General features: G+C 37.7%; 1 protein-coding gene across 4 annotated transcripts in view; it reads left to right on the top strand.

The window, feature by feature from the left end:
- Positions 1 to 4,161: 4,161 nt before the first annotated feature.
- LARP1B (La ribonucleoprotein 1B) overlaps positions 4,162 to 23,343 on the top strand; it is a 57,051-nt gene continuing 37,869 nt past the window's right edge. Inside the window, exons 1-6 of one of the 4 annotated variants that reach the window (XM_063310092.1) lie at positions 4,162 to 4,815; positions 9,152 to 9,213; positions 16,589 to 16,648; positions 17,321 to 17,492; positions 18,724 to 18,870; positions 18,978 to 19,121. In XM_063310092.1, the coding sequence (XP_063166162.1) occupies positions 4,527 to 4,815; positions 9,152 to 9,213; positions 16,589 to 16,648; positions 17,321 to 17,492; positions 18,724 to 18,870; positions 18,978 to 19,121 (874 nt within the window). In that variant the 5' untranslated portion in view covers positions 4,162 to 4,526. Of the gene's footprint in view, positions 4,876 to 9,151; positions 9,214 to 16,588; positions 16,649 to 17,320; positions 17,493 to 18,723; positions 18,871 to 18,977; positions 19,154 to 23,152; positions 23,232 to 23,343 lie in introns of those variants that run through there. The other 3 variants (XM_063310091.1, XM_063310094.1, XM_063310095.1) reach the window with 3 other exon arrangements.

Here is a 23,343-nt window from a genome sequence, read left to right as displayed (position 1 = left end):
TGCAAGACACTTTTGGACCTAAGCATTTTTTAAACTGATCTCCTAAATTATTATTATACTGTTTTTATTCCGAGAGCCAGTTTAGTGTAGTGGTTCAGGCACCAGGCTAGAAACTGGGAGACTGTGACTTCTAGTCCTTCTGAAAACATTACCAAGAAAACTGGAGGGACTTGTCCAGGCAGTTGCCAGGAGTCAGCACAGACTCGAAGGCACAAAAAAAAAAATCTAATAAAGATAAAAAGCAATTCTGTACAATATTTAAAATGAAGATAAAGAACTGAAGTGCAGCCCATATGAGCAACATCGATTAAGCAAGTAATGGAAGAAGTCAACTTTAATATAGATGCTCTGTTTAAAAGATCAGACTAAATTGATGCACTTGGCAAATACCCTTTGCTTTGCTTTGACTGAAGTTAGATTGTATCTAATTAAAGTTATACTTAACCCTCTGATCTATGAGTAAAGCCAATTGCGCTCAGTGGAAAAAATCATAGTTGTTAAGTTTATGTCAACTATCTTTGAAGAGTAAAAATAGAAAAAAATATTTTGGTTTTGTTTAGGTGATCTGGAAATAGAGGGGATTTCCATCACCCTCATTACCATGATTGGATAAGCCCTGATCCAATTACAATTATTAGCCATCCATGATCTCTGTGGAAATGGAGGATCTATTTGGATGGTTCAGATGCCTAAACTCCAAGGAAGTGGCTAGGGTGCTGGCTAGGTTGTCTCCTGCTACCAGTGCTTTGAGCCCCTACCTGACCTTGCTATTGTAAGGAACAAATAAAGAAGTAACTCCTTGGATCCCAGAGACTGTCAAGGCCTCCTTACAGGATGGGGAATTACCAGTACACTTGAAGGACAGTGTGGTGTGCCCTTTCTGAAAAGGCCATTCCTGGGAGTTTAGATAATTATCCAGTCTCCTTTTTTTAGGGATGGTTGTTGAGACAGTAGTGACAGATGGCAACACCCTAGAAGAAGTACAGTAGATTATATGAACCCTTTTCGCTCAGGGTTCAGACCTGAATACAGACAGACTGCACTGGTCATTTTCTTGGATCAGGATCTAGAAGAGAGTAGTGTGCCCCTCTTGATCCTGTTAAATCTGTTTGCACTTTTAGTACTATTGAATGTGGCCTACATGAATTGGGGATAAGCACTGTTTTGCAATGGATCCATTCCCTCAGGGGGCAGTTTCATTCGGGGTTGGGTAGGATGAGATCATCATGGTGGCTTCTGCAATGTGGGATACCACAGGAATTGGTCCTGTCTTCTCTTTAACATCAACATGAAATTGCTGGAATGGGTCATCTGACAATTTGGAATGTTGTGTTATCAGTATGCTGATGATACTAAATATTATATCTCCATCCCAGGCTATGGAGGAGAGGCTGTAAGGGTCTGAATGGGAGAGAAGAGATTGAAGCTTAACCCCAGTAGGATAGAGTTGCTGTTTATATAGCAGGATTCTCTGTCAACACCAGAAGGGCAAGCACTGCCCATGAAAGAGCAGGTTTGCTATTGTTCACCTATATAACCCTTCATGGCTTGATACCTGTAGGACCACCTGTTCCAACCAGAATCAACCCAATCCCTTAGATCCTTTAGGGATAAATGACTTTTGGTCCCATGCTTCCAAGTGGGGAGAGTAGCCAAAGCTAAAAGATGCACATTTATAATGCTATGGACATGCTGTTGAGGTTTTGCATTCTTTGTTATATAAAATGGAAGCTGCTGAGAGTTGTTAGGTTGTAATGGGGCATTACTGCAGGGACTAGTCCAGGAAATCACCAGGAATCAACACTGAATTGAAGGCATACCCCATCCCCAAAAATTAAAAAGCGGAGCATTAAATAAATAAAAGTGCTATGCATAAAAATGAAGTTTTCTAGTTTTTCAGCTAGTATTTAAAAGAAAGGTTGCTTCAAGTAGAACTTAATATAGAAGTCTACATTGTTAAACTAGTGCCTTGCTTTTGAAAAGGACTTTGTTTTTTGGAGAAACTTACTTTTCTTACTAGTTGTGGAAATCTTGCCAAATATTCTGGTTACTGCCTCTTTTAAAAGTGTTCCTCTAACTCATCTAGAGCTAGATCCAGTGTATACTGATTAGGCTGAAAGTGTTTAAATGCCATCTGCCACAGAAAGCCACAAAAACTGTTTTCGTAGTAATAAATATTACTATGCCACTAACAAATGTTTTGATAGAAGTAGAGCATGCTTTTATGATATATTTAAGTATCAGTTAAGTGAATTCTGCATATAAACATGGCCATGTGCTTCATCTCAATAAAATCTTGTAAAAATATTGGCCAAACTCCAAATGTAAAAGTAGGGTCCTATCCTTCAAGAACTGGTAAATAACTTTTCATGATAACAGAGATGATACAGTCTTACTATGTTTGAATACAGTATAGCATATTTTAGCCTAGCATTTTACTGTTTAAAACAATACTTTTTAAATGATATGACTTAAATGAAAATTAGTTTTAAAATGTTGTATAATTTGTTTGAATTATATTTTATATTTTCCAATTAAAACCTTACAAAATGTCTGACATAACAGTACGTAAAATGCCTTCATATACTCATCTAACAATTTGGCCTAATGAAAGTACCTGAATTGGATGATCAAAATAAGCTTAATTATGAATTTATTGGATTCAGTAAATTCTGAAATGGAAGCATTTTATATTAAAATGTTTGATTTCTAAACTGTCTCCTGTTTGTGGACCATATTGTATCCTTAGTATAAATACAGTATGGTACATTCTCAAACAACACCTCTGATTTATTTCGTAGGCTGCATATAATGAATTACAGTATTGGTAAAAAATTTTAGTTTCTAATCACATAGGAATACAGCATCTAAAATGTGTTGAAGTAAATTTGCCCAACTTCTTAAAATGCTATGGAGGAAGAGGGTGACAAGGAAGCTGAAGTAAACTACATTTTTATCTCCCACTTCAGTCCATCATAATTATTGGATCAGCATACAAGAAATGGAAAAAGTATTAGGTCACAAAGAAACGGTATAGACAGGCGACCAGAACTGTAGAGCTCATATCAAGAAAGCAAAATCTCAGAATAAGCTTAATGTTAGCAAGGGATGCTAAGAATAACAAAAGGTCTGCTTTAGATATAACAGCAACAGAAAAAGAATCAGAAACCAGCTGTTCAATAAAGAAAGCAAACTGCTAACAAAAAGTTGGAGCTTCTCAACTCCAGTCTTCTTCAATTAAAAAAAAAAAACTGCTCCACCAGAAAAAAACAAAGCATGACAAAAGGGCAGGACTGAACTTGAAAGGGATAAAAATATGGCCAGGAATTTTTTTTTTTCTTTTTACTTTGAGTTTAAATCAAGACCAAATGAATTGCGTCCTAAGGTACTGAAGGACCTAGATGATCGTCTGACTGAACCACCATAATCCTGGAAAGCTGACAAGAAAGCAATTGTCCCTGCGTTCAAAAACTGGGGAAAGGAAAATCCAGCAAACAATAGTCCAGCCAGTATGACATTCTAGAGCAGATCATAAAAAAGACGTGTTTGTAAGTACCTTGAAAACAATATAATTACCAGAAGTCATCGATTTCATGTTTTCATCAGGTTACTTTCACAATAGATCGTGGGAATATTATAGATGGATCTTTATTTCAACTAAACATTATTTGACAAAGCACCCCATGATATTCTGATTCGAAAACAGTTAAGCGTGGGCAAAATAGCATTAATTGATACCTAACTGGTTCATAAATCGTAGTGAAAGAGTGATCATCGATAGTTCCTCATCACACTGGAGAGATGGGAGTCCTAGATTTATTTTTTCCAAAGCTGCTTCTCAGGACAAATTAAGTAGCTTCCACGTGAGCATCTCCCACACAGAGGTCCTTGGCCGAGAAATACTTTTCATCCCTTTTAATTAAATTCTCCACCACCTCAGCGGAAAAAACCCAAAGTGAGATGAAAAATAAGGACGCGCTCCACTCTGCTCTGCCGGCCGTTGTGATGTCACAAGGCGTCGAAGAGCTTGGAGACTCCGCCTATTTTTAGCGATCGCCGCGCTCAGTAATTCTTCGCCTTCCCCCTCCTTTTATTCCCTCCTGGGCTCTATCCCCGCCCCTTTCCCACCCGCCCCGCCCCGCCCCCGGCGCGCGAGAGCACGCACGCGACAGCTGTGACGGAGTTAACCAGGCCCTCGAAAACTGACTCTCTCAACTACCCCATCCTCGACGGGAACCCTAGATTTTTCCCCGCGCGCGGCGCGCTGTCTCTCTCTTCCTCCCCGCCACGGGGTGGCGGCGGTTGAACCACCCGGTGAGGTGTATGAACAACGCCGCCCCCGGAGGCCGCTGTTCAGGCGGGGGGGGCGCTTCCCCTCCAGCCTCAGCCCCCTTGGGGCGGGCAAGGCCCCCAGCACGGGGCTTCTTTTAGTTTCGTTCCCAGCTTTCAGCGCCCCGCTTCTCTCCTCACTGCAGCCCAACAGGGAACGGAGGGGGAGGAGGACAGCGCGGCAGCTCCCTCTCGGCATGTCAGCGGCTGCCCCGCAGCCACCAGTTCGGGGTGCGGAGAAGAGTAATGGTGGGGCCTGGTTACTCGAAGAGAACCATCGGGAGCAGCTCCTGCTTGCTTCCAGCCAAGTAACCGAAGCTTCCCAGGACAGTGGCTCCGCCGAGGGGTTGCAGTTGCAACGACAGCAAGAGGACGATGAAGACAACGACAAGTGGCAACAGGGGAGGCCGCAGCAGTCTCATGTGGTCGAGGCCCCACCGCCTAAGGAGAATCCCTGGACGCGCTGGAAACCTCCCCCCAACTCTGGTAGTAGTTTATCTCCTTCCAACGCTTCCGCAGGCGGCGAGTTAACTTCGCAGGATCCGGGTGAGAAGGGCCGCTGCAGGTGGCGGGGAGGGGGTGGCATTAGATGTAAGAAGGTGTCAAATTTAGTAGCAGCGCTTTCGTCTGTTTGTTTGTTTGTTTGTTTTGGCTGGCGCGGGTGTCGGAATGACGGTCAGTCGTGCGGCGCTTTTAGCGGCGTCTCAGTCTCAGGTTTCTTTAAACTCCCCCCTCTCTTCCCCTTCAGTATTGACCCCAAGTGACACGAGCTATGGAGAAAAGGCGTGGGCTCGGTTGTCGAGCCGACCTTAAGGAGTTCTGCTGTGCGAAGTTGCATACGCGGTCAGATTAGGAAGGGGTGTGGCGTATTTTGGAGTTGTGAGAATGAAGACTGGAAGGTCTAACTGGTAGCAAAGCCGCTAGAATTTATAGATGATATTTGGAAGTACAGATCATGGAGATGTGACGGACCTAATGGTTGTCTAATTAAGTGTTTCTTAAACATCTTGAAGAGAACAGAACACCAAACATCTTTAATGTGGAATACCTGTGACTATTTCTTAAAAAAAAAAAAGGAATATAAAAGGCATTTTAATAATATTTTATATTTCTACTTTCATTTAATACATTAGTTATAAATCTTAATGATATCTGTGAGCTTACTGGCATGTGGTGATATATTTCATTTGTTATTACAGTCAGCATAATTGTGCTCATTGTGCTTTTTCATTTAAACACTCAAAACGATTTGGTGTCATCAACAAACTGGTTCCTTAAAACTGTTGACTAGCTCCACCTCGTTATGAACAAGCATACAAGTTAAAGTTGATTACGTGCCATCAATTTGTTTTTGACTCCTAGCAACCACATAGATAGATTTTCCCTAACCTGGTCTTTCAGTTCTTCCAACGGTGCATTCATTGCCACTGTAACTGTAACCTCCGTCCATCTTGCCGCAGGTCATCATCATCATCTTCTCTTTCCTTCTGTCTTTCCCAAGATTAGAACCTTCTCTCCAGAGAGCTAGGTATTTGCAAAATGTGTTCAAAGTAGGATAATTCGAGCCTTGTCATTTGTGCCTCGAGTGAGAACTCTGGTTTGATTTGTGCGATGATCCATTTGTTTGTTTTCTTGGCTATCCATGGTATTCTCAGGCGTCTTCTCCAATGCCAGAGTTCAAAAGTGTCACTAGTCTTCCTATTCTGCTTGTTCAGAGTCTAATTTTCACTTTCATAGTGTCACAGGAATACCATGGCATGCACTGTTCTGGTCTTTGTAGGTGTAATCGCATCATGGCATTTAAATAACTTTTCCAAGACCTTCATGGCTGCCAAGTGCCAACCTGCAGCGTATTTCTTGACTGTGTGTTGCTTTACTGTTGATGGCTGATCTTAAAAGACAGAAGCTAGCCACCACTTTGTTATCTTCATTGTCAGTTCTAAGATTGGTTGTTCTACCTGTTGTCATTAGCTTCGTTTTCTTTATATTTAATTTTAGTCCCATTTTTTCACTGTGCTCTTTGCCTTTTATTACTTAGAGCTTCTAGAGTGTTTGCATTTTCAGCTATTGTGGTAGTGTCATCAGCATAACGCAGATTATTGATGTTTCTTCCTCCAGTTTTAAAACTAGCTTCCCTTAATATGTATTTGACATATGTAGATTGAATAAGTAAGGGGAGAGTATACAGCCTTGCACTCCTTTGCCAACCTGGAGCAGGTGTTATGAGTATGGATGGTCAGCAGGAGGGGGCCCCTATCCAGGAGGGACAACGCATGCATAGTTTAGAAGCTTTGAACTGTCCTTCAAAGAAACTCAGAGCAGACCCGCCTTGAGTTTGGGGTTTATCTGTCTGGGTTTCCCACACTCCTTCAGTTTGGTAGGATTGATGTCCTGACTTAAGCAAAAAACCATGCTGAGATGACGAGATTGTCTCTACTGTTTATTGACCACTATAGTAGACAGAAAACCCTACCAAATTGAAGGAGCGTGGGAAACCCAGACAGATAAACCCCAAACTGAAGGCGGGTCTGCTCTGAGTTTCTTTGAAGGACAGTTCAAAGCTTCTAAACTATGCATGCGTTTTCCCCCCTGGATAGGGGCCCCCTCCTGCTGACCATCCATACTCTTAACAGCAGGTCTGTTTCACTATGTTCTGGTCATACTAATGCTTCATGTTCTGGGATTCCCATTTTTTTTAGCACATTCCATAGCTTAATGTGATCAACATAGTTGAAGGCTTTTCTGTAGTCATTGAAGCACATACTGACTTCTTTTTGGTATTCTTTGGATTATCCAGCATGCATCAGCAATAATGTCTCTTGTTCCTTAGCCCTTTTTAAAGCCAGTTTGAACATCTGGCATCTCTTTTTCCATGTAGGGCTCTAATCAGTGTTGGATGATCCTAAGTATTATTTTGCTAGCATGTGATATTAAGGATTTTCTACGATAGTTTGCACACACTGTTAAGTCTCATTTGGGTGGGGGTGGGATTGGAATGTAGATTGACCTCTTGCAATCTGTTGGCCACTGTATCATTCTCCAGATTTGCTGACATAGCTTAGTTAGAACCTTCACTGATTCTTCTTTTCTTTCTTGACATATTTTATTTCAGAGGGCATTCCATCAATTCCTATAGTCTTCTGACTTGGCAATGACTGGAGTACTGATCTAACTTCATCTTCTAGTACTAGAGCTTCTTGTAAGTAGGGAATATCTTCTTAGGTACTGTATCTTGGATGTTGGCATGTCTACAGTACTTCAGTATACACCTTCCATTTTTATTAGATCTCCTTTGAATCGTTTACTATCTGTCCATTGGTGTCCTTTAGCATATCAATTCAAGGTTGGAACATTCTTCTGAGTTCAGAGGTCTTTTGAAAGATTTCCTTTGTTTTTCTAGCCTGTTTCCATCTTCAGTGTCTTTACAGATGTTGTAATATTGCTTTTTGTCTCTTCTGCTCTCTGAAACTCTTCCTAAAGTTCCTTCCTGAGATATTTATGTTTCTTGGCTTCTCTTCTTGGCAATTTTCACAATTAACAACTTCTTTAAGTTCTTTACATTCATTCCATAATTTCTCTAGTTCTCTATCAGTGAGGCTCAGGACTTCAAAGCAATTCTTAAAAACAATGGGTATATGTTCAGGATCATATCATCTTTCTTCTTTAGCTTAACTTGGAGCTTGCACATGAGCAGTTTGTGATCTGTTCGACAGTCAGCACCTAGCCAAGTCTTTGCTATAATTGAGCTCCTCTACCTCTTTTTAGTAATAATATAGCTGATTTGATTTCTGTATATTCCATCTGGTGATGTCCATGTATAGAGGCATCGTTTTGGTTTGTTTGAAGACAGTGTTAGCTATGGAGAAATAATTGGAGTGGCAGAAATTGATAAGCCAGTCATTTTGGTTTCCTAAGCCATACAATCCAGAAGCTATCTGAAAGAGATGGCAGGAACCAGTGATTTTTGCAGCCTCTCTGTCTCTCTCTCTGTCTCAATTACATGTTCACTTAGCGACCATTTCACTTAACAACCTGGTCATTGGAATGAAACTTGTTTGCTAAATGGGCAATGGGGGTACTGAGGCAAGGAAACAAAGGATAATCACATTCGGTTAAACACTTCCATATGCATTTCTCTAGAAACAATCCGTTATTTTTTACCTGTTGTTTCTAATAACCTCATTTTAGTGCTTTCATTAATTAAGATTTCTGGGTACCTGTACTTTGTAATATATTTACTTGTTCCCTCTTGAAGTACTTTCCTAATTCAATGCCATAAAGGCTGTGGGATGATAATTTCTGTTTTTCTAGTGCAAGCCTATGCATCTTTACGCAGAACCAAATCTTGATGCATGTATTCTTAGTTAAGTATGAAGAACAGACTTCCTCAACCTCATGCCCTCTAGATATGTTGGATTTGAACTGTTGAAACCTTCACTTAGCATGCCTATGGAGACATGATGGAGAAACAGATATAAGGTTGCAGGCTTAGGCTTCAAGTTTAATAAAATGTATGTTGATGTGGGTAAAGAGCTTATAAAACGATTGCTATCTATTTTTAAGCATTGTATTTTAGATTTTCTAAGAAACCGTTAATTTTCAAACATGTTAGTAGACTATTTCAAAAATAAATTATGTACAAATAATTTGATGCTATTGATACCTGCTAAATATTTATTTATAAATTTATTCACCGCCCATCTCTCCCCAACAGGGGGACTCTGGGCTGCTTACAATAAAACAAAATATACAGTACTACTCAACTGAATCAGTTTAAATCAAGCTTCAGTGATTTAACTACTGTACTTTTGCTTCATTTTAGAATTGCAGGGTTCTACTAAAGTCATAAAAGCAGGAAAATTGAAGATAAAGAAACCCAGTAAGGTACATATCAAGATACAGTATCAGTTCAATATTCTGTTAATAAAGGATTCAGTTATTATTGTGTGCATAATTATATCCTGATTTTGATGTATAAAATGTATACAATTATCCTGAACAGTCTGTCTGCTATTTTTAATTACAAAAGAATCTAAAACGGTTTAAGTGCATAAGACAGGATTTACATTTAGGAAAATGGTTAGTATTGGTGGGAATATATGAATATTTTTGTCATAGTTGTTAGAATTGTTTTAAACCATTTATTGATTTGTCTTTTTAGAAAAAGATTACATACAGAAGTTAGTTTGATTAGAAGTGTGCTTAAGCAAAATAGAAATATATTAGAATAATCTTTATGCATAGTTAGGTATATTCAGAAAATATGGTTCAGCCTGTTAAATTGAACATGTCATTCACTACGTTAAGTGCTTCTTTAAAAGTTGTCAGTGAAACTTTTGACTGTAGTATAGAATAAGGGTATAGATGGAATGGAAAATGTTTTCTTTTGAATTTGGAATAAAGAAGTTTCAGTCAAAATGTTCTGTTGAAATTTTTTGAGGTAACTATATTCTAGAAGCATAAAACTTGGAATGTATTTATTTACAAAAACTTGTATGCCAACTCCTTGTACAACAGTAAGTAGCATATAATATCAGCTGATTAAAACAAGCTATTCCAAAGTGAGGGACTACCTCTGAAAATACTATTTTCTGGGTCCCAGCACTTCTCTTGGATGAACATCTACAGTAACTTCTTCCAGCTAAACTACATAGGGAAAGACAGATTCTACCTGGAGAAAACAATTCCCAAATAACATCATCATTCTGTGTTGTGACACAACAAAATTTTTGAAGTGCTCTGGCAAGTTGATTGCTCCACTCTTTTTCATTCTGGGGCCTTGATGTACTCAAAGTAACAATTCATGCAGACTGTTACTTACCAGCCAATCTCTATAGATATTGGATTGATCTTAAAACTTTTATGAACTTTTATGAAAACAATTAAAACCTCGAAGGGAAAACAGATTCTCATTAGCAGTTATCAGGATTTTTCATTCTCCTTAATAGAAAAAATCTTTTCCAGTTCTTTAAATAAGGTGGTCAGCCAAAATATTAACATGATAACCCCCCCCCATCTCATCAACATTCTTTTCAATTAGTACCTCCTTCCTAGGGATGAACAAGCCAACCTATCTGGTAGGTTCAAATTATGCTGACAATGTTTCTTCCATTTTAGCCAGGTGGTAGGCAAAAATTATGGTCCCTGTATTTCTTCCATTCCTTTGCAGTATTTTTTTTAAAATTACCTCTCTACCTATGTTTCTATAGATGAAAGCAGACTCTACCTCACCTACTTGCTAAGTTCAAACAATAGGCTAATGTTCTTTTTTATCACAGGCAAAGGCTACTATGTTCAAGTCTTGCATGGACTAATAAAACATTATAGTGCAACACAAAATGACAACACCAGGCTTTACAATCTATGAACAAAAGCATTCTGCGGACTCATTCACAGGACAAAGAAACAGTCATGTCCAGTGAACCAACACAGAAATCTTTGCATTTTTTTATAAGGATTTTATTAAGTTTAAAGCAAAGATAAAAACTACAAAATAGCAAAAAACAAAAACCCCACAAAAAGAAAAAGAACTAAGAGAAACATAAGAAGAAAAAAAAATAAAGTTTACATAAGAAGTGACTTCCAACTTTCAACAGCAAGAATATATAGCAATTTCCATAATCAATCCCTTACTCTGTATCAAACCAAGATCACATTATTTCTATAAATCAATCCATCAGCACACATAAAAGTCACTAAGTACTTGCTCCTTCCCTTTATATTAAAGAAAAAAATGTATAATTGTCTAAACTAGCTTCCCTCCCCTAAACAAAACCTTTATTCAATTATTTTCTTCCTAACACTATTCTATATATTTCTGTCTACTATAGTAAAAATCAAATTATAAAAACATATAAATTGTCTACTTTTCTAATTAATAATAGTACAACCATCTTGACCCTATTAAACCTAAAACCAAGTAATTATTATTATACTTTATAGATACTTTATAAATCTTAAAAATCAAACCTTAAAAAAAACCATAAATCTTAATCCAAATCATTACAAAAACATAAAATCATAAAAAGCCTCATTGTCAATCCAATTAAACATTCTTAATTTTTTCCTAGTTAATAATACTACAACAATCCTAACGTTATTAAACCTAAAAATCAATTATTATTAAACCTCATAGATATAAATCTTAAAAATCAAACCTTATAAAGAAACCAGTAAATCTTAATCCAAGTCATTAGAAAGACAAAATCATAAAAGTCTCATTATCAATCCAATTAAGCATTCTTAAATTTTTACCCCACTTCAAAATATGTCGAAACATTTACATATTTCCATTTTATATACAAGGCATTTTTCATACAGGAATCAAACAGCCCAAATGCCCCCCCTAAAAACTCAGCCTTCTCAGCAAAAAAACTCCCACAAAACAAGTTCTCTTCTCTCCCATAACATTTCCCCAGAAAGCCACAACAATCCCCCAGAAAAACAACTTTCTGTGTAGTCTGCAGGATTGTCGTTTTAACCCCTTCATCATCAAAATGTAGTCTTTGCCTGGCATTACTTCACTCTCGCTGTCAGTAAAAAAACCATCTTTACCAAAGTCTCCATCTTCCTCCATAACATCTTCAGCCAGATGACATACTTTAGAACTAATATATTCTCCAATGTCCTGAATATTCTGCAGAATAGCTTGGCGGCACTCTGAGAGAATCTCTTTAAAAGTCTGCTTAAGCTCACAGCAAAGCTCTTGAGAAGATCTCCTTGAAATCCTCCATTCTTCAGGCAGTAGATTATGGCGCCCCCTAGATACTTGACTCAGCAGATAGGAGTTAATGGGTTGATGAAAGAGGTCTGAATGAAATTGGCAAGAGAAAGTGCTCTAACAAATAAGTCCCAAAGAAAGTAAACAGCTGAAGATTCAAAACAGCAAATCTAGCATGTAGGAAAATATTCAATCCTTCAAATTCAGTACAAAAATAATAACAGGAAGGCGATTATATATTCTCAGTCATCCTTAATCTTTAAATGGGAAAACAAGCCAAAACTTTTTAAAAAATTAAAAATTTCATCCAAAAATAATGATAAGCACCAAGAGAGTCCACTTTTTCTTGATGTAGAAAGCCTCTCTTGTGGTACATGAACTTAAAAAATATATAAACTGGGTGATTTAGAAATGGGATGGCTTGACTTACTGTCCCTTTAAGGCTACAAACGCAGTGTGAAAATGATGGCGTCCCCCGCCTCCCATCGTCTCTTACCAGATCGTTGCGAATGCTGCGATTCTCTGGCCACAAGATGGCGTTTTGGAGAGTAGATGGGGTGATTCCAAGCTTTTTCTTCACATGAAAAAGCTGTCGGCTCCAGGAAAAAGCCTGTCAAGCCCCCCCCCAAAGCCCCCAAAGTTGCCTGCTCTGCCCACACAGCCTGCGGACACAGCTGCTTCGTTGGCCATGTTCCCACCAGAAGTCAAGTCTTTGCATTTTTAAGTGAAATTGTTACATCTCATTCATAGTCATCAGTCTTTATCAGCCCTTTAAGGTACACTGGTCTAAGAAACTAATGCCGTATAGGTCAGGACTACTTTTATTGTAACAGCTATAGTAACAGAATCTTGCAAGACTGAATGTCCTTCCCCCCCTCCCTCACTTTATATTTGTGTGAACTAGAGAGGGGCCTGTCTGAAAACTTTTACTCAAATTAGTTTCTTGTAATGGGCTAATCGTTGCCTTGCTGATGGTTGCCTCAAGTCTGATTGTTGCCTTGGTAGTGGCTCTTCCTTCTGTCCTTCAAGGACATTCCCTATGCTCTCTATAGTCTTCCTTTTGCACCCGCTGAGGCACATGTAACCAACTGTCTCCCCTTTGCTATGTCCTACTGCTTGGGAACAGGCATCTTGAAATTGCTGGAGACAGAGTTTTGGTCAGTGACTGGGAGTTTACATGAGGAATGCACTTACAATAATTCAGTGAGGTAATAACCCCCAACAGGTTGAGGATGAGCAAGTATTCCACCCTATTTTGTTTGTTTGTTTATTTATCACATTTCTTCACTGCTCATCTTGACAAACGACTCTAGTTATTAATCTAATTTATATGGCCTCCCATCTATCCAAGGAAGCTCTGGGCAACAAACAAAATAAAGATAAAGCATTCCAGTAAAACTAAAAACCCAAATCAAGGCCCCGTGAAATCTCAATAACCACAAATCTCATGAATCCATGCCTAAGGCACAGATGTATGCTTGAGTATCATCAGCATACTGATGAAGTTTCACCCCATGCCAATGGATGACCTCACCAATGATTTCTAGGGCTAGATATCTCCCTCCATAACATCAACTGGAATTGACCTTGGAGAAGATAGAGCCACGGAAGAATAGTTCCTCCCATTCCCAGTCCTGTTAGCCAGCCCAGAAGGATGTTATTGAAAGCTGCTGAGAGACTGAGGAGGGCCAGGGTGAATATATTACCTCCATCCTGGGTCTGCTGGAGGTCATGTAGAAGCACAGTCAATGCCATCTCGCCATATCCTGACATGAAATCTGACTGCCATGGGACAAGATAATCCACTTCATCTAGATCCCTTGGAGCTGAAGACATACCACTTTCTCAGCAACCTTCCCTGAAAAGGTTGGAGACTGGATAAAAATTGTCCAGTACTGCCAGGTCCAGTGATAACCTCTTGAGTAGAGGGTTGATTGTTGCTATCATTGCTAGGCTATGTAAATGTTGCTTGATGAGCAGTTTTCACCTACTGGCAGTTTTGACTGCTTGGTTTCAGCCTGCGTCCCTTGCTGATCTTCACACCGCCAAGGCCATATTCCTTTGTTTGCTTTCTTGCTTTGTTTACTGGTTTGTTTCCCGCCCCCCCCCTTTCCTGAGGTCCTTGTCAGGTGGTTGACTTCAGATAGAGTCCGTAATATTTATAATGCATCTTCAAATATCAATATAAACAAAGTCCAGGAGTCAGTCTGTGCAAATTAACATAGAGATAAATCTTTTAGAAAAGACAGAATATCTTTGGCTTGTTGAACTTTTGCACACAAAACTTTTTCAACTTTATCTGTTTTCTTAATGCAGGTATGGCTCCCTGTCTGCACATTTGTGAACTAAATGCAGCCCATTTAAACTCTGACACATGAACTCTGACATCTATGTAGGAATTTTAAAATGCTCTTTCTTTTTTCTATTTTTCTAAAAAGATGCGTTTTCCCCTCCATATTCCATATCAGTTCCTCATGAGAAAGTATACTTTGTAATTGCATTTTCCTGATGATTTTAATGCCTGTTAACAGGTTTGGCCATTTCCTGACCGAAGGCCTTCAGAGTTCTGTACCTATTAGTATCTCCTCTGCTGAAGGAGGAGGGCATCCTAACCTGTTCAAATTGTTTCTCTCTCTGCTTTGGGAAATGTACTCATGACTCACTCCTTTTGTTTACTGTTTTGAAGAGCCAGTTTGGTCTAGTGGTTAAGGTGCTGGGCTAGAAACAAGATTCTGAGAGTTCTAGTCCCACCTTAGGCATGAAAGCCAGCTGGGTGACCTTGGGCCAGTCACTTTCTCAGCCCAACTCGGTGCAATGTAGACTAGCCTCCTTGTGGTGCACCCTGGGTAACGTGATTTGTCACAGCTAGTCTACAGATCTGGCTGCTGGACCTCACAAGGATTTCCCAGCAAGAAAAAGCAGCATGAACACCAAACTGCTATGCCATACGATTAAAAAAACAAAACAAAAACCTGCTTTGAAGTATAATCATGGGTTGTTTCTTTTGTGATTATGATTCAGTTACCTTTGTCCAAGAATTATACATAAATCACCTCTGGACTACTTTAAATAAGAAAGAAAAGAAACTTTGTTCTTACTTCCTGACGGTTTACGTCATTTAAACTACCTTTACCTGAAGCTGTGTATCCAATGCTTTAAATCTTTTTTTTCCCCCTAACACTTCTTTGTAGCAACAAATGAAAAACAACAAGAATAAACCCAGTAACTTATTAGGCAGACTAGCAGGTGGCAAACTGTCTTCTCTTCTCTGGTGGTGCTTAAATGCTGTTTGCTCACAATACTTCAATATCACTTCATTTCATCCAGTCTAAATCAATAGTAAGGATGTTTCTAGTCCCTAATGCTGCACTGTTTAAAGTGGTAACATTTTGAAAAAGGCAACCAGATCACAAACAGAAAACAACTGCCTCATCAGCTGTATTCAGAACAGTCAGAATACTCAAAATGACACTATTAAGAATGTGGTTAAACTTTGTTTTGGTGTATTTTATTCTGGTCTAATAGGGTTTTTTTCTTCTGTCAAGAAATAAGAATGCTGCAACTACTTAATATAATTTATATTTACAACTCCATATGATTTTTATGGGCTTGGCTACCACTGCCACCATAGCATTATTTTTCAAATTACCATACTAGTACTGATAAATTTAGAAAAGCTAATCCAATCCTGCCCCCTCCATCAATGTAGAAACTATGTGAATTTGTGCTTTTTTAAAAAAGCTGTTTCCATTTTTAAGTATTGCTTCAGTTCTGATCTTAAATTCCCTATTGTTCCTTTCCTTCTTAGATACAGTATATAAGTTTTTAAAGGTAAGCAAATCCTACAGATTAAGACAACACTGAGTTTTTATAGCTCCAACAATTCATTAAAAATAGGTGCAGGGACTGGGAAATATTTGATCTATAGGTAGTCCTCACTTAATGACTGCCCTGTTTGGCAACCATTCAAAGTCACAGTGGTGCTGAAAAAGTAACTTTACAGCCAGTCCTTGACATTCCACCACAGTCCTTGCGCTTAGGACCATCATAGTGTCACCACAGTCACATGGTTGAGATTTGGGTGCTTCACAACCAGCGGGTGTTTATGACCATTGCACTGTCCCATGATCATGTGATTGCCATTTGTGTGCTTCACACCTGGCTTCTGGCAAGCAGAGTCAATGGAGAAGCCAGCAGTTGTGGTCATATGATGTCTCATTTAACGGCCACAGGTGATTTGCTTAATGACCATGGTGGAAGTGAGGTAAGTCTGTCATGGTCACATGATGTCTCACTTAACAACCACATTGCTTAGCGACGGAGTTGCCAGTCCCAATTGTGATTGTTAATTGTGACTACCTGTATTTGCTCTGTTCATTTGGTCATCTTGCTGTAATAGTCAAGACGATTATTAATGATCTTGTTGTTATCAGTAATCTAGTTGCTGTGGCATAATTTCATTGACAAATATGAATACTTTCCTGCTGGCTTTTAAACAAATACTGTATGGACAATAAGTTGTTTTTGTTATTACTGCAGGCAGATGATTTCAGTGATGCAACAAACTGGCCAACACCAAGTGAAATTGCAAGCTCTGAGGTAAATATGCTTCTGAAAAAAAATGCACCATAGGTTCAGTTTTCTATGTCCTTTTAGAAGGTGTTGTTTGTCTATACTTCTAGCAGAGCGCCAGAACACATACTACATTTTGGTCTTCTCAGCATTCTGCTGGTGGTCCTTCCTGTCTAGGCTGTTCATAGTTTTATTTCTCTAGTTGATCACAGAACTCTTGGTTCTTCTACTTTCAATAGGTTGTGGCAGGCAGCTGACAGCTAAAAGGCTATATTGCTATTTGTTTTTTAAAATCTTAAATGGCAATAGTAATACTTACTTCCACATAGATGGCTTTCCTTTTTTTTCTGTAATGTACTGTGACTTCTGCTGTCATTAGCCATATAATGCTTTATTTATTCTGAAAGCATATACAATGCCCTACAATGGAATTGATGCGGATCTTGTTCATGTCATGATATCCAAAGGAAAGAAAATACCGCTCAAAAGAAAGTTTATACCTGAAGTAGGTTTGAAGAACAATAATTGGGTCTTTGTGCAAATTGCCTTTTTGTAAATAAGGGAAATAAGGTCATTTGGTAAATAAGGGAAGGAAGTACAGATGGAAGAAAATAGGATTTTTAAAAATATGATTAATTTTAAAAGCCACAAATATGTGAATATGCTGAAAATTACATCTTTTTAAATATTTTGTTACAGTGTAAAAATGTAAGTAATCAGAATAAAAAAGCTCCAATCAAAAAAGAGAAAGAAGAAAAGAATGAAAGGAAAAGTACCAATAAAATAAAGGAAAACCTAGAGATAAATCCAGATATTCCTGGAGAAAATGTTAGTGAAGATGAGGGTCAGATTAACAATCAAAAGAAAAAAGGTTAGTCTGGAATAAATTTTATCTATAGTTTTTAAGTATGGTAGCTATATTGAAAGAGACGTACTGTGTAGCCACTTGCCATTTTTAACATCTTACCAATTTTATTAATGAAGCAAACATATTACTGTTCTAGTAGTGGTTCTTATGTTTTGTGTGCACAAAGAATACCTTAGTTTAGAACTGAGCAAATCTTTAATGAAAATTCTAAATGGACAGAAATTTACAGTGCCCTTTATTAAAACAGTGAACAGGATTAAATTCAAAGTATTTATTCTACTTGTACAAAGGCTGTTTCTGAAAATTGAAAATTGTTTATTACTATCAACTGCATTGTACAGATTAAAACTGTGCCTGCATACATATCTTTTCTTAATCTTTACACATTTCAGCAATAAAAAAATTAATTGCAATAAATTCAAGGGGAAGTTCTAACCTACTCAATTGAATGCGAGTCCTTCAGTTAAAAATAGCTTGTTCCTTTTGTTATCTTTAATACATTTACAAAAAATGGATTTTCTTAGCAGATTTTTTTGGCATGTTTTGAGTGCTTGTATTTGAAAACAAGGATGAAGCATGGTTCTTTCTACGTCCTGATTTTACTTCCAAAACAGATTTGCAGTGTAATTCTTGATCTTGATTAGATAAATTCAAATCTAAAAGTGACTACAACACTTTTTAAGATTGCTCTTGCATGTATGTACATTTACCTGTTACATAGCTGGAGTGATTTTTTAGAACATACTCCATCCCCTATGGGATGGTGGCAAAAGACTTAGCAGCTATCACTTTTCCTTTTCTTGTTGGTGTTTTCTGAGCTCAGGTTTGGAAAATAAAAGAGTATTTACAGTTATTAGAAATTTAATATATTTGCTTTTTACACTATGCTTTTGAACTGAAAATTATTCATATGCTTGGATTTACTTGTACTGTACTAGATATGAATAGAGAACTGCAGATTATTCTAACTGGAACTTGAATTGTCAAGGTGTTTTAATAATAAATTAAAATTGTATTTTGATTGAAGAATTCTTCCAAGGTACAAGATTCCACATTGTGGAAAGAATGAGAAATGTTTTTTTTTTTTTCCAAATAGGGAATTTATTGTTCTGGCTAGAATACTGTTATATTTCTTCTTCTCTTTGTATATATTAGAATTTAATTGCAACTTATATTTTAGAAATGATTGTATTAGATTTATATGCTTTTCTACTTTTATATTTTATATTTGAAGGTAACAAGCATAAATGGGTGCCACTTCATTTAGATGATATGAAGCCAGATACCCAAGATAGACCAGGATCTCGGAACAGTTCAAGATCTCAGCCAGAAACTTGCAAGCTTGTGCCTCACAACAACAGACGCAATGAGGCAAGAACTAGTATGTCATTTAAAATTCTGGTGGTTTATCTTGCATATGTCATTGATGTCTGAATATGGAAACTTCAGTTGTATAACTGCGGAACCTTATTTTTCTGTTTCCAAAAGGCTGGCGAAGGGATAGGGAAAAGCGAGAAGATCATGATGAAGTTTCTAGCGTGAGAAGTGAAGGTGGCAGTGTTCGGGGATTTTACAGAGGACGAGGGAGAGGCAGGGGAAGAGGAAGAGGACGTGGAAGAGGAAATCCTCGAAGTATGGAAATAGAAAATTATTAAGAAAGAATGGTATTGAACATACTAAATTGCAAAACTATCCATAGTTATATGGGTTGCTTACAACATAATTCCAAGTCATGGTTTGTTATGTGAATTAGCTTTAAAAATTATAATATTTATTATATTATATAATAAATATAAAATTTAATAGTAAACAACAACTTGAAATAGGCTTAGAGTTTTAATTTGTGGGCAGACTGAGAGTGCCTAGGTCAAATGTAACAAGCAGCTATAATCTGTTGCTTAATAGGTCGTGAGAGGAAATTTGAAATTTACAAGTGTGATTTAAGAGATCTTACTTTAATAATATCTCACCTTAAGATTCTACTTTTTCTGTCAGGATGTCTAATTTGCAACATTCTACTTTTGCCAGGACTCCCATACAGAATCTAAAAAAGGACTGTGTAACATTTCACTTGAGGAGAGGCATATAAAAGCCAAGAACACATAAAAAGTAAATCAGTTAAAACATATTGGACACTAGACTAATAATAATAATACAAAAAACCTCTTTAGGAATGAAGAGTTGAGTATAAAAATGATAACCCCTCCCCAAATTTGTACTGCTCCTATCCTTCTGACCTTTTGTAAACTGCTTAAGACCTAGTTGTTCTCCCAGTGCCTGGGCTAGAATGGATTCTTCTGCATTGCATTTTAAAGGAATAACTTCTCTCTCTCTCTCTCTCTCTCTCTCTCTCTCTCTCCCTCCCTCTCTCTCTCTCTCTCTTTTGGGTGCCTTTGAGTCAGTGTTGACTCCTGGCAACTGCCTGGGCAAGTCCCTGCAGTTTTCTTGGCAAGATTTCAGAAGTGGTTTGCCATTGCCCCCTTCCTAGGGTTCAGAGAGTGTGACTGGCCCAAGATCATCCTGCTGACTTTGTGCCTAAGTTGGGACTGGAACTCACGGTCTCCCGGTTTCTAGCCTGGTGCTTTAACCGTTACACCAAACTGGCTTTCTTACTCTTCTTAATGAGATAAAAAAATAAAAGCTATCACAAAATAAACATTATAAAAGAAATATGAAGATGTGGTGGTCATTACAATTTCCCAACACTTCCTCCAACACAAATAACTTCAAATACATAAGTAGAGAAAATACGTTAATACATTTATTTACTATATTTCTCTCCCACCATTTTTGTTCAAGAGCTCAAGCATATATAGTGCTCCCTCATATTTTCCACACCAGCAACAAGCCTGTAAAGTAGGTTGGGCCAAGAGAGAGAGTGACTGACCCACCTAGGCATAAATGAAGTATGCAAAAGCAATATTGTTAAAACAGAATATAACAGTTACCAGAATTAATAGGCTAAGTAGACAGTTGCAGTTGAATGTTGGGTCTTCTCTCCAATCTACCTGAGTTTTCTTGGGCAATCTTTAGTAAGGAACTTTGTCAAAAACTTATCTAGTAAAATACAGCTGTAGTTATATCTCCTCCTTTTAATCCCAAGCTTTTCCTATCTTCATTTAGAGCAGACTTGTCTGTCTTTTAGTTTCTGTTCCACTTAAGTCTCTATCTATAAAATCCACACTTACAGTATATTGCTTCTTTTATATTTTAAATTATTTTATATTTATTTCTTACCTTTAAAAATTATCCTATTTTTAGACACACTATTGCTTCTCTTTCTTAAAGCCGTTCTGAGGATGCAGTGGGCAAATTGAGTTAGAAAACATGCTCGCAAAAAGGAAGGATATTGATATAATTAAAAAGCAATTTACACCAGTTTCTTTGCCCGCTAATATCATTCTGACAGAACACTGCTCTGTTAATTCAGTGCCCAATAGCTGTCATGGTGGGGGGAGCTCAATCTGCTCAGCTGAACCATCCTTATTAGTGACAAATCAGGCTGTACCCATCTACAGTAAGTGATAATTTTCATGGCTTAATATTGTATCTAAAACTCCTTGAAATTGATGCCATATTCTAAGGATGATGATGATGATGATGATGGCAGTCATGATAATCAAAGAATAGCTATGATCAAGAGCAATTTTAGTTGGAAAAAATTAAAAGATATCTTGGACAAGTGCACTTATTCTGCTTCATTTGCTAAGTTTCCTCCAATTGGGCAGGAGGTTCCTTCATAGAAAAATCACTTTCCCTACCTTTTTTTTTTCCAGAATTTTTTGCAAAAAAAAAATACTGTTGAGATTTTGTGGTTAAGAAAGAAAATCTGCTCCCATAAATAGACCAGGTGCATTTTTCCTTTTAAGTAAGGAAAAATACTACATGGTGTCAGATATCTGTTCTTTGATAATATGACTATGAATTCCCTGGTCTTTAATTACTCTTCTGAGGAAAAAGAGGCTTCTGAAATCGAAGCTGTCTTTATCCGATATACAGGAGGATAACCTTTCAGAGATCACCTTAATGATCAACAGATATGTATCTGGAACCTTTACTCTCAGTCTCCCATATCACCATTTTCAGTATTGGAAAATGACACAGTGTAATGGTTCTTATGCACATAGCGCAAGTACTAGAATGTGGATTTTATTTCCAGAATTATCTTGCCTCCATTTCTGGGGGGGGATCTTCGTCTTTTGCTCCCCTAAAAGGAGGATAGATGCAGTTAGCTATTTTCTGTCTTTAATGAACGAAGAACCCATTTTCAGCCAGTGACAAGAAAGAACAGCTCCCAGATTTCCCAACAGGAGTAATTTTTTTCTAGCTACAAACATTGCTGCAGTGTTCAGAGGATTAGGCATCATCTGTTTTCCCTTGGAGGTAAGACTCCACCTGTTTAATCTATTTGGGAAGCTTCAATGTCATACCAACCAGTGCTTCAAACTACCAGATACCAATACAGTTTGGTTATGCTATCGGTATTATAGCATACATTCCAGTGATTTAGTTCTTCTGACTCTCATCGCACTTTCAGAGAAATGTTTGATCCAAAAATTGTCAGGTATACATTTAGTCTTGGTAGTGCTAAAGAAGGGGAACTTCCAGCATCTCTAAATCTAATTGAGACCTGCAGCTCATTTTGACTTGCTTAGAACAATATGGGTTTTAGTGAATTATCTCAAAAACTCAACAGACTTCTTCCATACTACTATCATTGTGTCTGAGGGATTCCTTTTCTTTTCTCCAGAGAGGAACAAAAAAAAATGCAGTAGATAATCAACAGTGAGTCTCTCTTATATTGTGAACATAATGATCTTGTGCATAGGGATTTACCTGTTTTTACGTGTATCACAACAATATTTAGAATGCTATTGAATGCCCTTTTAAGCAGATAAAGAATCATTTCTGCAGAAGATGCAGAGTCATTCTCGAGAGTCAGTTGTTAGTTATTCTACACAATCTTTCCCAAGGTTTTAGATAAAATAATAGTGATTGCAGAGGTCTTTCTTTGAAACTAAGGCCTACATTACTTCTGGTGAGCACAGAAACAGAAGAGAAGCCTTAGCCTTACTATAATGGGATTTGATCAGCTAACTAACTTAATCATTCTTTGTAGCTATTACATCAGATGGAAAAGTATCTATATTTCTGATTGTTCTCCAGAAACAGAACAATCCTCAGAACCAAGATTTTGGTCATATCCCATTTTAGAATATTTTGAAAGCTCCATTTTTCAAAAATCTTACACATTAATTTTTCACTGCTATTGCCTAAATATATTCTGTTTTTCCAGCATGGGTGTTTTTCTGAGTGTAGGCTAAATGTCAGAAGAGACTTAATGGGTAATTTATTCATATCCGTCCACTCTATTCTTAATCTGAGTAAGAAATTGCATTTCCTCTAGTTTCACATCTTAATACCTAACCATACGTCTACACACAACTACTCACTGCATACAAACCTTCCAGAATAGCTATATTTCCACAAATTATCAGTAACAAAGATTTGCTAAGCAGCGACATGGTAATTGAAAATAAATTTTACAAAATGTAACAAAAAATGACAATTTGCTTCTGCAGCAGTAGCCTTTTGAAGGATGATGCTTCAGTGTATCATCTTTGTTTCTTAGGGCAGCCTTCCTGCAATTAGGAGACAGCTGTTCTATAACTCACTGTCTGTACAAAACAGAAGATTAGAAGTTTGATACTTGCCACAAAGGATCATTGTTGATATACAAAGGTATCCAATGCCCCACTTTTTCTCTGCCCAGAAGTCTTGATTTTTTCCCCACCTGTTAAATAGCCACATGAACTTTCTTCTGCTACGAGCTGAGGCATGGAATTGAATTGAG

The sequence above is a fragment of the Candoia aspera genome, chromosome 8 (genome assembly GCF_035149785.1).
Source record: "Candoia aspera isolate rCanAsp1 chromosome 8, rCanAsp1.hap2, whole genome shotgun sequence".
Taxonomy (NCBI): domain Eukaryota; kingdom Metazoa; phylum Chordata; class Lepidosauria; order Squamata; family Boidae; genus Candoia; species Candoia aspera.
The sequence above is the reverse complement of the archived record's forward strand: the minus strand, read 5'-3'. Positions and strand labels throughout refer to the sequence as shown.